This window comes from Loxodonta africana, chromosome 9 (genome assembly GCF_030014295.1).
Source record: "Loxodonta africana isolate mLoxAfr1 chromosome 9, mLoxAfr1.hap2, whole genome shotgun sequence".
Lineage (NCBI taxonomy): Eukaryota > Metazoa > Chordata > Mammalia > Proboscidea > Elephantidae > Loxodonta > Loxodonta africana.
The window spans coordinates 42,872,109-42,884,533 of NC_087350.1; the positions used below are offsets into that span (position 1 = coordinate 42,872,109).

The following is a 12,425-nucleotide window of genomic DNA, read 5'->3' on the forward strand; positions in this document are numbered from 1 at the left end:
ATTTGATTTACTTTCTTTTATGATACATAATTTTAAACAGACTCCGCAAAGGAATAAATATCCTTATCTCAACTCCTGGACGTCTGGTGGATCATATAAGATCCACAAAGAACATTCATTTTAGTCGGATACGGTGGCTGATTTTAGATGAAGCAGACAGGTGAGTCTCATCTAGGAAGGTTGAAGAAAACAACTCTTTCTGCTGCCGTCATTTCAGCTTCTTTAGCCTGTTAGCATCACGTTTATTCTTCTCAAAGATTAAAATTCTTGTCCTGAAACCACAGAATCTTGGATTTGGGTTTTGAAAAGGACATCACAGTGATACTCAATGCTGTAAATGCAGAATGCCAGAAACGACAGAACGTCTTGCTATCGGCAACACTCACAGAAGGTGGGTTGAAAAGAAGTGATGGGGACTTATTTGTTTTTAATGAAGAAGAAGGACCTAGACATAAACTTCATTGTTTGGCAGCAGTGATTCTCAGCCTGGGGGTTGGAGGGTAGGGAGCAAAGGGTCCCCAGAGGACTGCTCTTTCATACTGTACATCCTGCACTGCCAGCCTCCCTCTTTCAGTCATCCAAGACTTTGATATGTTCCCCAGGGCACAGAGGGAAAGGATGGGTCTCAGATCCAGAATCATCTCAGGAAAGGAGAGTGCTAATGGTTCTCATGCTGGTGTAGAGGAAGAAAAAAGGCTGACTACCATTGACCTGGTAGTTTTGTGAGGTTTTTTATTTTAGCAATTGCAGCCTAGTGAGTGGGCCTTCGCTCTGAAGACAATGACCTCTTACCCTAGTGTATTATCACCCTACCTTTCTCTTAAAGAGATATTGAACCTAAAAAAAAAAAATAGCCTTGAAGCACATTTTTGGCTTCAGTCTTCCAAACATAGAAATTTTTAGCTCTTTTACTGATGGGAACACTTAAGGCATCGAAGAGTTGGGTCACTGTCCACCAGAATCATCCCATACAATGCGTTTGAGTGACTGTATAGCTTCCATGGTTTTCTGTCTGGTTTATGAGGCCATATTGTTATATGCAAATACCAAATGCTAATTCGTTACTCATCAGCAACTCTCAAAGCGTGTTCTAAGTAACATTAATTTTGAAAGAGAATCTATGAAAAAGGGATTTTGTGATTAGAAAAATTAGGGAAATGCCACGTGCCATCTCCCCATCTTGGAGATTCATGGTGCACATTAACACAATAAAGGTTCTGAGAAGGCCTGTGGTAGAAGCCCATAAATATTTTTAATACAGGATTTTTGTAATTTATTTGATCGGGAACTCTTTTGGGGGGGAATAGTGGGGAGATCTCTGTTACTATCCTTTTGAATTGGTTTTCCAAAGACCAGAGTTTAGAAAATGCTGGTGTGGATACATTGTTAGGCAGTAGGAAAAAATCAGAGGGTCTGCCATACCAGATTGATTAATAGGGCAGATTGGTGCTGGAACTTGGATGATACTAACTGGGAGTTCCTTGATACCCCTGGATGTGTGGTGTGTGTGGGTATGCCTGTGTGACCAGCCTCACAGGGTCTGCTTGTCATCTGTTTTGCCTTTTTCACGTTTTATCAAAGGTGTAACGTGGCTGGCGGATATCAGTTTGCATGATCCAGTCAGTATTTCTGTACTGGACGAAAGCCATGACCAGTGTAACCCAAAGGACAAAGCAGCCCGTGAAGTCTCTCAGCCACGAACTAGTGACAAGCTGGACAGCTTTGCAATACCAGAGAGTCTTGATCAGCACGTGACATTGGTTCCCAGCAAACTGAGGCTTGTCTGCCTAGCAGCCTTCATCCTTCAGAAATGCAAGGTAGGGCTGTGGACTAGAAGACTAGACCTGGCTTGATCCACGGAAGAAAGACTTGTTTTGTTTATGCGAAATATCAGTAGTAATTAGTTCAGACACCAAAAAGAAAAGTTTTCCAATTTTGTGTTAAGATATCCTTTCAGTGGTTCTAAAATTATAGTGAAGAACTAGAGGTCAGTGATAGCCGTTATGTTCATCTTGAAATCTGCTCTAAGTATCTTTCCTGGGACTAATATTGGGAATGTTACAGGTGGCAGAAACATGTGGGGTGTTATGTAAATATAGGGGCCTTTGTTCTTGTTTTTTAAAGAATCATAGTGTTTGTATATTTATTTGCTAGATTTATGTGATCATTTCCCATAGTATGTGGGAAAACAGAAGGTGGAAGGGCTTGAGAACGAAGCTTCAAGATTTACCGTATATGCAGAGCCCAGCTGGCTATTGCTGTATGTGGCGAGCCCTGAATGGATGGGAGGAACAGAGCTAAAGAACAGCCTCGTTCTGAAGTATATTTGTTTTCCACAAACACGGAAACCTTGTTCAAGGTCATAGCTATGTCATTTTCCTTCTGACATTCATTGTAGAGTGGAGTATCAGAGTTATTTTTTCTTTTAATAATTCAAACTCTTTCACCTATGTTTCCAAATCAAGGCCAGTGTGACTATGTATTTCAGAGAAGTACTCATTTCAGTGTCACCTAATCTTAAAAACTTGTGTTTTTTTTTAATTTTTTTTGTTTTGATTTCCTCTGTATATTGATGTAGTTTGAAAAAGACCAGAAGCTGATTGTCTTTTTCTCAAGTTGTGAGCTGGTGGAGTTCCACTACACCCTCTTCCTCCAGACCCTGCAGAGCAGCTCCGGGGCCCCAGCAGCAGTGCACTTACCATCTGCCTCCGTGCGATTAAAATTCCTGCGGCTGCATGGCGACATGGAACAGGAGGTGAGCATTCCCGCTTCTCACCATGCAGTGAAATAGCCTTCAGAGTGGAAAAGGGAACGAAAACCCAGTCCTGTCAAACTCATCCTCCAGGGTCAGCACGGGGTTGTGTCCTTCGCAGACCCCACGGGGCTAGGAAAGAATAAACCCAAAATGGGCAGCCCACTGGAGCTAGAAGTGGGTCACACTGCTTCGTGGATATGGGCATGGGGTGGCTATTGTTCCCCGTTTGCTTTTGCTTCGGGAGCTGGGCCTTGTTGTTGCTGCTTGCTGGCCTCTTCCACCTGAGAGCGCTCACGGGCCCTAGCTTGGCCTGAACCTACCTCAACCAGCTGTTAAGGCAACAGAGTACCACTAAGTAGCTGGCACCAGGGAAGGGTTTTGCCTTTTTAGTACCCAGTGTGTAATTAGGGCTTGATGTCTTCAAATTAAGAGCATTAATGGAGCTAAATTGTGGATCCCATATGGTACTGCTGAGCATGACTGCTGTCATTGTCAACAAGATACAGAGCTTTCGCTCTTAACATTTTAGGTTGGGAGAGGGTACTGTGTACCAAGGGGCTTCAGGGTTTCAGCTCTTTCTTGGCACAAAGTAAGATTTTTGTTCACGGGTAAGAGTATATTTTCCTTATTTTAGGTAATTAGCTGTATAACTCTCATTCCATTACTCTTAACTAGGCCATCCATTTAGAGGGTTGGGGTGGAATATGGGAGCTAGGTATACTTACAGGACTTGTGAAAGAAAGGTTGAGTAGGGCTTGGAAATAGGAGCCATCTTGTCCTAGAGGAGAGGTTATCAAGCAGCTTAGAAAATTAAAGTGAAAATCAGAAATTGAAGTAAGATCAGCTAGACATACAGTAACTAGAACTAGCTTAAAAATCGTAAAATTTTTTGCACTAAAGGGGACATTATAGGTTATCAAGTCCACCTTTTCTTTCTGTTTTTGTTTTTAATAATTAAGGAAATGGAGTCCCAGAAAAGTGAACTTGCTCAAGGTCATTCAAGGACACAGATTCTTCTTTACCACAAGATTATACAGAATTTCCTGTTAATTGCATTCTTTATTACCATTTGTTTTTGTTTTGTTATTCCCTCAGTTTACTAGTCCACTGGGCCTGTATTCACCAGAGGCATTTTGAAAGCTAGGTCTGAAGATAATGAAGGAGCTGGTTTTGGACTCAGAAGAATCTAGGAATTGTGAATGGATCATACTAAAGATCCAGTAGTTAAATTATTTCTACATTGCCTTTAGAAATCACACCTTGTCTGACAGTATAGCAGGGCGGCAGGAGCCTAGCATGGTATTTACAACTGTGCACTGTGGGGGAGGACTGCTTGTGTTTTAATCATGGCTCTGCCATTCACTGGCTGTGACCGCAGGTAAGTATTCAACCTCTCTGTGCTGTTGTGAAGATTCATTGAGTTAATTCAGATAAAGCACTTAGCACAAGGTCTGGCACATAGTAAGTGCTCAGCAAGTGTTAGGTGCCATTATTATTGTTACCTCTATATCAGGAATGGTTAGTTTGTTCGCAGTTCCCACAATACAGCCATTAAAAATGATCCTGGTAAGGACCGTTCAGCAAATTGGGCAGATGTTGTTGTCCTTTTGAGGGTCAGAGCACCGGCTCTGGAACACAACTCGCTGGGTTCAAATGTCAGTTCAGCCCTTTACTGTGTGTCCCTTAGGCAAGTTACTTAACCTCTTAGTGCCTCATTTCCTCATCTGGAAAATGGGGTGATAATAGCACCTGCTCGTAGGATGTTGAAAGGATTGGGTAATACTGATACGTAAGGTGCTTAAGACCAGTATCTTTCTGGTACGTGGTAAAGAAGTAAGCACTCAGTAAATAGTGGCTGTTATTTTTATTATTCGGTGTGTTAAATAAGGTGTACCTACCTTGGGGTTCCAGCTGTGTGACAAGCTGTGCATGTGAAAGACCAGAATAACCCACAGCAAAACAGCTAAGTGGCTGGGCCAGAGTGGAAGGAAGGAGAGACCACTTTTTTCTCTTTTCCAAATTTTAAGTAATTTTATTTTTATTTGCTGCTGACAAATAGGTGTGACTAAGCCTCACCTGCTTGCAGCATTGTGACTTAAACACAATCAGAATTTAACCTTTGCCAGTTTATGCAGGCAGCCTTATAAGTGTACATACATACCCCTTGATCCAGCAAGTCTGCGTTTAGGAATTTACCCAAGGAAGTAATTAAGAATGTACACAATGATTTTTCTACAAACATGTTTATCATAGCACTGTTTATAATAACAAAAAATTGAAGACAACCTCAATTGTGAATAATAAGGCATTGATCACATCAGTGATGATGTATCCATTCTGCTGAACACTGCATAGCCACGAGAGACAGTGTGGTTGTTGGATAGTTGTTGGCATGAGAAGATGTTCACATTCTATTGGCCCATGATAAGAGCATGCTAATTGTATAAATACTATGGTGCCATTTTTGAAGCAGACACAAACAGCCACGTATTTGGCCATGTTATACGTAGAAAGGGGATTCACAGAAGCATCAGGGTGTTACCAGGGCTGGTGGTTTGTTTTGAGTGGTGCAGTTCTTTTCTTCCTTTGACTTCAGTTCTACAGTTTAAATATTTAGTTTTTATAACTTTTAAATCTTTGTTAATTCTGTTTTTCAATTGCTCTGTAGGAAAGGGGATAAAAATCAAAAGTTGGTTTTAGACCACTTGAAGGAAAATGTGTTTTAGGATAGGTTCTGAGTTTGGAACCCTGCTTGCGGCAGCCTGTGGCCTTTCCCTTCCCTGATCTTGGTAGTGACCGTTTCTGATGGATGTGTCCATCCTGCCATGTCTTATTGCTGCCCTTGAGGCTATGCTCCTTTGCCATAGCCTGAGAAGCCTAGTCCTGTAAGTTCAGGCTATTATTAGAAGATGGGAAAGGTCCACTTCTTGCTCTTTCCTGTGCCTAAAAATACCTGCACTGGTAGGAGATGAGAGAGTTGCAGGAACCTATACATACCTCGCCTGAATTTGTCTCAGAGTTGTAAAGCACTATTTTTCTTTGTTTTTTGTAGGAGAGAACAGCAGTATTTCAGGAATTCTCGCATTCCAAATCGGGCGTCCTTCTTTGCACGGTATGTATCGTTCTGTACTCCAGTTGAAGGGGAAGGTCAGGTTGAAATACTTCTGTGATGGTAGTGGTCATTTTTCACCTCTTGACGATTTGCCCAGGGGCCAGGCCCACAGGGAATACCAGAGGCCTCTTGGTGTGGTTGGTCTCTTTGCTGGTTTGTCACCTGACTGTGCCACAGATAGCAGGCTGCCACTGTGGAGAAGACTTCACAATTTGCTTACTAATAGTGGCAGCTGTTGGTCTGAAAACGTGTGAATCTTGGCGATTTCTACCCACCAAAAACTTGTAAATTACAGCTATCGGGAGTAATTAGAGCTGAGAAACTCTTTCCTCGACGAAATGACTCTACTTGCTTCTGCTCATCTTTTTTTACAGAAAAATAGATGCACTTGGGTGAATTTTATTTGCTATTGTCTAAAACTGCCATTTGCCCTACCATTTTCAGGGCCAGTTCATTCGGCCTCAGTCTTTGCAATCTCGGCTAACTGCCCCTCCAGCACAGCAGCTGACCTTTTTAATGCATATCTCTTGTGCTCTTTCAAGAGTGGAAACTCACACCTTCTACAGTCCCCCCTCCCTGGGGATTCACTTTTCCATAGTTGTTGCTGTCTCCCAGGATTCAAATGCCTTCTCTGTCCGTGCCATCTTGGAAGACGTAACTTAATCCCCAACCAGTTATTCAAGAAGTCCCTGTATGTACAGTAATAAAATTGCACTATAAATTTAGTAAGTCCAGTGAACAGATGCTGAGTTGAGACAGTTAGATACTTGAATACCTGTCTAGGCCGCACTTAATGCAACTACTTTTTAAGGAAATTCTGCCTGCGTTCTGTTTTAAAGGGAGTAGAGACTGATGTCTTTCTAAATCATCTTAGAGTCCATGAGTGAGGGCTGCGTTGTTTCTTGTGTGTGTATATGTATGGCCATACACAAAAGGCTTACTGACTGACCTGCTTATCACAGCACTGATCCTCATGTATGTGGCAAACAGAAGCCCTGCTGACTCTCTGAGTAGCTGCAGTCAGATCCGAGACCACTTACTACTGGAATACTTGCCTCCCAAGAAGATTTGTGTCTCACCAGGTACCCCTTCCCTTTATGAAGCCATTCCACAAGTCAGATGCTTGTGTTTTTTCTAAACTGTATCTTAAAATATCTGGTATAAAGTGAAGATGAGTCTAAATAATCTCCTTGTAAATACATTTGTCAAAAATCCTTATCATGTCCAGTAATACTTTCTGCACTCTGACCCTTACCTTTCAACCCACTTTCCTCCTCGCTCCCCACTCTTCAGCCAAACAGACCCCTCTTTCAGTTCCTTGAGTGTGTTATTTTTGCTTTTCCTGACTTTGGAGTCTTGGTACATGCTATTCCTTCTGCCTGGAACACCCCACCCTGACTTTAACCGCTCCTTAAAATTCAACTTAAATTTTACTTCTCCAGGAAAGTGGAGCTCCCAGAGCCCCAGCCTAGAGGGTTAAGCTGTTCCCTGTTAGGTACTCCCAGTGCACCCTGCATTTCTTTGTAACATTCATCACACTAAGTCTTTCCTCCCAATCAGGAGCTCCATGAGGACGGGGCTGTGTTTTTTTTGTTTACCAGTATGTGGCACAGCGAGCAGGCTCTCATAGTAGGCACTCAGTATTTGTGGTTTGAATGAACGGAGAGATGGGGCCTAAGAAATTCAGTATAGAGGACTACCAGTGTGTGCCTTTTTATAAAGCTAGAGGAGGGTTGAGGCTCATTGTCTGAAAAATGAATGTTAGAGATTGTCTATATTGGAACAGAAAGCAGTAGGAGTCTTTGTTTTGGAGTTTGAGTTAAGAATAGGAACAAGCTGTTTTGTCTTGGACCCTTAAGATGCTGTTGGGTTTATCTTTGGGAAATTGTTGAGGCTTCTAGTATGCAAATGTTTTACAGGCGTGGGGGAGCTTCATGTTTCAAAGAAAATTCCTCGTATCTGAAGTTCAGTTTTTTTTTTTTTTTTGGTAGCTCTTCCTGGAACAAAAGATCATTCTTTTGAAATGTAATTTTCAGCGGGGTCAAAAGCATAAGATTACTTTGCTTGTTCTATCTGACTAGTTCCTGCATGCAAGTGATGTCAGCGAGACAAAGAAGGCCATTGACTTGGCAAAGCACATCATACATTAACACCGCTCCAGTCCTGGGTACTGTATCTGAAGCAAACTCTCACTTGCCCACAATCTGGCTTCTGTAAAACCTCTCGGTCCCTATTCATTTGCTTGTCTAGTTCATTTCCAGTACACTGATCCTCTGCCACACTGCCATCTCTTCTTTATTCTGCCGTGAAGAGTACTGGTTAAGAGCTGATGGGGCCTCACTTCTCTCCACTCCTAAGCCAAGACATGAGCACAAGTCCCCAATGACGAGCAGTTATTCATTCACCCTCTCAGTGTTCCTGCTACTTCTGCCATATTTGTTTGCTTCAGCCTGATGCTTCTGGCGTCTGAGAGCTGCAGGGCACATCAGACACGCTGTAATAGATCATGCCTGGGCTAGGGGGGAGATATTGTCACTCTGCATCCTTTTAAGCAGCCTGTTGCGTGCCAGGCTATCTGAACGCTCTCCAGGAGCCTCCTTAGTGTTAATGAGGAACGAGGGCCACGTTAAGACAAGGCAGATGGAGAACTGGCTTCTTTTGATAAAGAGCAATCATGTCGTTGTTAATTGTTCTGTGAGGACTTTTCCCCCTTTATACTGTACCTTTTGCCATTTTGATTTATCATCTTAAAGTCCTTTTAATGAGGCCAGAAGACTGAATGTCTGTATGAAAATTTGGTGATTGTGGTATAATGACACAAAAGCCCACAATGACCGTTTCCTTTTCTGTTAGAAAGTTTCCTCCTCTACCCCATTTTCCTCCCTGCTTTATCTTTTCTATTATTTGTAACAGTTAAGGGTGTGTCTGTGTTTCATTTTACAAAATCTTGAAGGACCTTTTTAATTGTATGCAACTCTTAGGACCTGATGCGTAGATTTGTACACTGTGGGTATAAATGCTTGACCATAGTGAGATAAAGTAGAGGCAAAGGTAAAAGGGTAGTTCGGGCAGGAGATACCACCAGTTAGTAGAAGATGAGAAGTCTTCACACATCTGAAATATAATTTTGTGTGCTCTAGAAAATTAGATCTAGGAAAAAGCCACGATAAGTAAGGAGTTAGGGATTAGCAGGCAGGAAGTATTTGAAAGTTCAAAGCCCACTTGCCCAAATAAAATGAAGAAATCAAAGGAGTAAGATAAAACACAGTAGATTGTCTACAAAATAATGTTTTCTCCGGCTTATAGTGAGGAACAGAAACCCTGGTGGAGTAGTGGTTAAGTGCTATGGCTGCTAACCAAGAGGTCGGCAGTTCGAATCCGCCAGGCACTCCTTGGAAACTCTATGGGGCAGTTCTACCCTGTCCTAATGGGTCGCTATGAGTCGGAATCGACTTGACGGCAGTGGGTTATATTGAGGAACTCACCCAAAGTCAAAGGAAGGAAGCCTGGTTTTTAATATCATTTTTATATTTATGAACTGATAAAAAAAAATACCACTAAGTGGCTGGAAAATTGTATTTCCATATCTGGTTTTAAGGCTAACAGAGGCTCTCTTTTGGTACATGTGGCTCCCTCTGGTTGTCCCTGAATAAATGAAATACTGTAACCTTTTCCCGAAAAAATAGAGAAATTTCCAGTTTCACCTAGGACTTGCCAATTGATTATCCATTGGAATCTGCCTTCTTGACTGCCCGGCACACACTTCTTTTTCAGAAGATACTGGAATCACCCGTGCTGCTTTCCGTCCCCTTCCCTTTCTCTTCTTCTGCTTGAAACACACTGTTACGTCTGTGCAGTTCTTAATTTCCTCTCCTCCTAGGGAATTTCCACTGTGCCAGGAGGCTAGGAGACAAAGGAGATGAGGCCGTCAGAGTCAGAAGAATGTCAGTTGACTGCCCCAAATAAATTTAGACTTTCTTGCTTTTCTCTGGGGAATGCTTTTTACGTAAAGTTTATCTTTTCTATTTTATTTCATTTGTGTTAATGGAAAGATCATTTGGAGATTGTTTGCTGTTTACTCAGTTACACTAACTCATGTTGCCAGTTTTTTGGCGGCTCCAGCCAAGATCTCTCGCCTCTGACAGCTTCTGCATTCTCTCCTTCCTCCTCTGATTACGCAGCCCAATCTGTCACCCAGACAACAGGGGCCTGTACCCTGCTGATGGCTTTCCACACACAGCAATAATGACTTTTGGCAGGCCGGGAAGGCGTCAGAGGCGAGTTTGCTGCGTCCCTTGCTCAGAGAGCCGGCAGGCCCCCTCTCCCTGTTAGTAAAAGCACTTTGTGAGGTTCTTGGGTAAATAAATGAGTCATTTTAATCCAACTGACAGGCTGGCACCTGAGCAAGCTGCCTTCCATCTGTACTCCTAGGTCTCATGGAGGCAGCCAATTGTCATGCCTAAGGCCTTCAAGGCCTCTCCGTTGAGTGTCTTTCAGAACTGACTTTAGTGATTCTTTTGCCCTAATTAGATTGAAGTAATAAAATTGGGCTGCATCTAAGTTCTAATGGTGGGTGGAGAACCAAAGCCTTTGCTGAGTCTTCAGGAAGGCCACAATTTCCCGTTAATCTGGTGCAGCTGGCTGACAGAGGTCCAGGAAGACAGAACAGTCTCCTGGATCTTTGTGGTACTCTACCCAGGTGCAAGTGAATGGGGTGTGATGCGGGGAGACTGAAGAGGTATTTAAATCACTGCCTAATTACTCCTGTACCAGTCCTTATTTCATCATGAATTGTAGTGCAGGTAGTCTCCAACTTATGACATATTTGAGTCATGACAAACTGCACTTATAACTGCCTTTTTTTTTAACATCTTATCATTAGTAATATGGACTACATACAGTGTTGCAGTGCATAATTTGCTGATGTTATTTGAAGATGTTCAAAGATCAGATTTATAAAGGTACTGGTTTATAAGGAAGTACCTGACTTGTATCAGAACCAACTTATGACAGAGCCATCAGAACAGAACCCCGTTTAAGTCAGGGACTACCTGTACTTAGATTTATAACTGTCAGAACACTTTTCGCATACACGGTCTCATTTGATCTTCACAACAACTCCATGAGATAAATAGAACAGTTCTTATGGCATTTTATAGATGGGTAAACTGAGGCTCAGAGAGTTGAGTTGACATGTCCAGATGGCACAGGGGCTAAAGTGCTCGGCTGTTAACCAAAAGATCAGCAGTTCGAACCCACCGGCTGATCCATGGGAGAAAGATGTGGCAGTCTGCTTTCGTAAAGATTTATAGGCTTGGAAACCCTATGGGGCAGTTCTACTCTCTCCTATGGGGCTGCTATGAGTTGGAATCTGCTCGATGGCAGTGGGTTAGTAAAGTGACACTGAAGTGGGTAGTCCTGTCCTCTCTCTTCCTATACCAGGAATGTTATCCCTTCCCCTCATTCTACATGATAGCCTAGGTGAGAATAGAAGTATTTGAAGAATTAGCTGAATTAAATGGAAATGGAGAAAGCAAGACGAATAGGCAGTAGTTGGCTGTCATTTACCCCCTGCCAACAGAAGAAGTAATGGAAGCAGGGGCAGAGATTGTCTCTCATCCACCTGTCCTGAGTGAGATCACCCAGGTGGGAGATAGAACATTGAATGATCGTGATGAGGGGCTGCTGGCATTCGTTGTAACTCATGACTTCAGCACGCTTGTGCTACAGTGAGTTTCATGAACGTCAAATGCTATTTTAGAGTTTTATCTGTGTTTCTTGGTTGAATTTACTGAATTGAAGAGCATTAAATTTTTTACAAAGCCTGTCTGTAAAGCTCAGGCAGCCCATTGTCTACAGGCATCTCTTACTCTGCAGAGGACTTAAATAAAAAAATCATTTCTTAACAAGAGCTTAGCAGATTGAAGAACCCATCAGTTTTTCTAAAGACATCAGCCGTGGTTAGTATAGAAAGCAGCTCCTGCCCCCCTTTAGATAGTTCCGAACTCTAAATTGTGTTCTCAAAGATATCAACCCTGGGATATCCGCCTTCAGCTTTTCAGGGCACGTGGGAGCTGTCTGGAAACACTTTGTGGGTGGTTGACGTACTCTTAGTACATTAAATTTCTGCTACGCTCTTAATAAATGCAGCTTTGCCATCGATCAAAGGAAACCAGCAAATCTCAGGCGTAGTCAATAAAGGTAGACAAATCCTGACATACCCTCAGTGGTGTTTCTGGGTTAGTTAGAGGAATGGTGGGACAGTGTATTCCCATAGCCCTGACCCTGACCCTGACCCTGACCCTGACCCTGACCCTAGGGGATACAAGGGGTGATTGTTGTACAAGCTTCTTACAGAAACTTTGTGGAGTTTGGATTTTTTTTTCCTTGAAAAGCCTATACTCACTAGGAACCCTGTTTTTGTTTTTGTTTTCCATTGAGTCGATTCTGACTCATAGCGACCCTGTAGGACAGAGTAGAACTGCCCTATAAAGTTTCCAAGGAGCATCTGGTGGATTCGAACTGCTGACCTTTTGGTTAGCAGTTGTACCTCTTAAC

The 12,425-nt window shown here is 42.6% G+C and overlaps 1 protein-coding gene across 1 annotated transcript in view; it reads left to right on the forward strand.

Moving 5' to 3' along the window:
- Nucleotides 1-12,425, forward strand: part of DDX31 (DEAD-box helicase 31) — an 85,126-nt gene that overhangs the window by 25,195 nt on the left and 47,506 nt on the right. Inside the window, 5 exon segments of the mRNA XM_003407408.4 lie at nt 41-160; nt 285-391; nt 1,582-1,817; nt 2,579-2,755; nt 5,808-5,867. Coding sequence (XP_003407456.3) covers nt 41-160; nt 285-391; nt 1,582-1,817; nt 2,579-2,755; nt 5,808-5,867 — 700 coding nt within the window.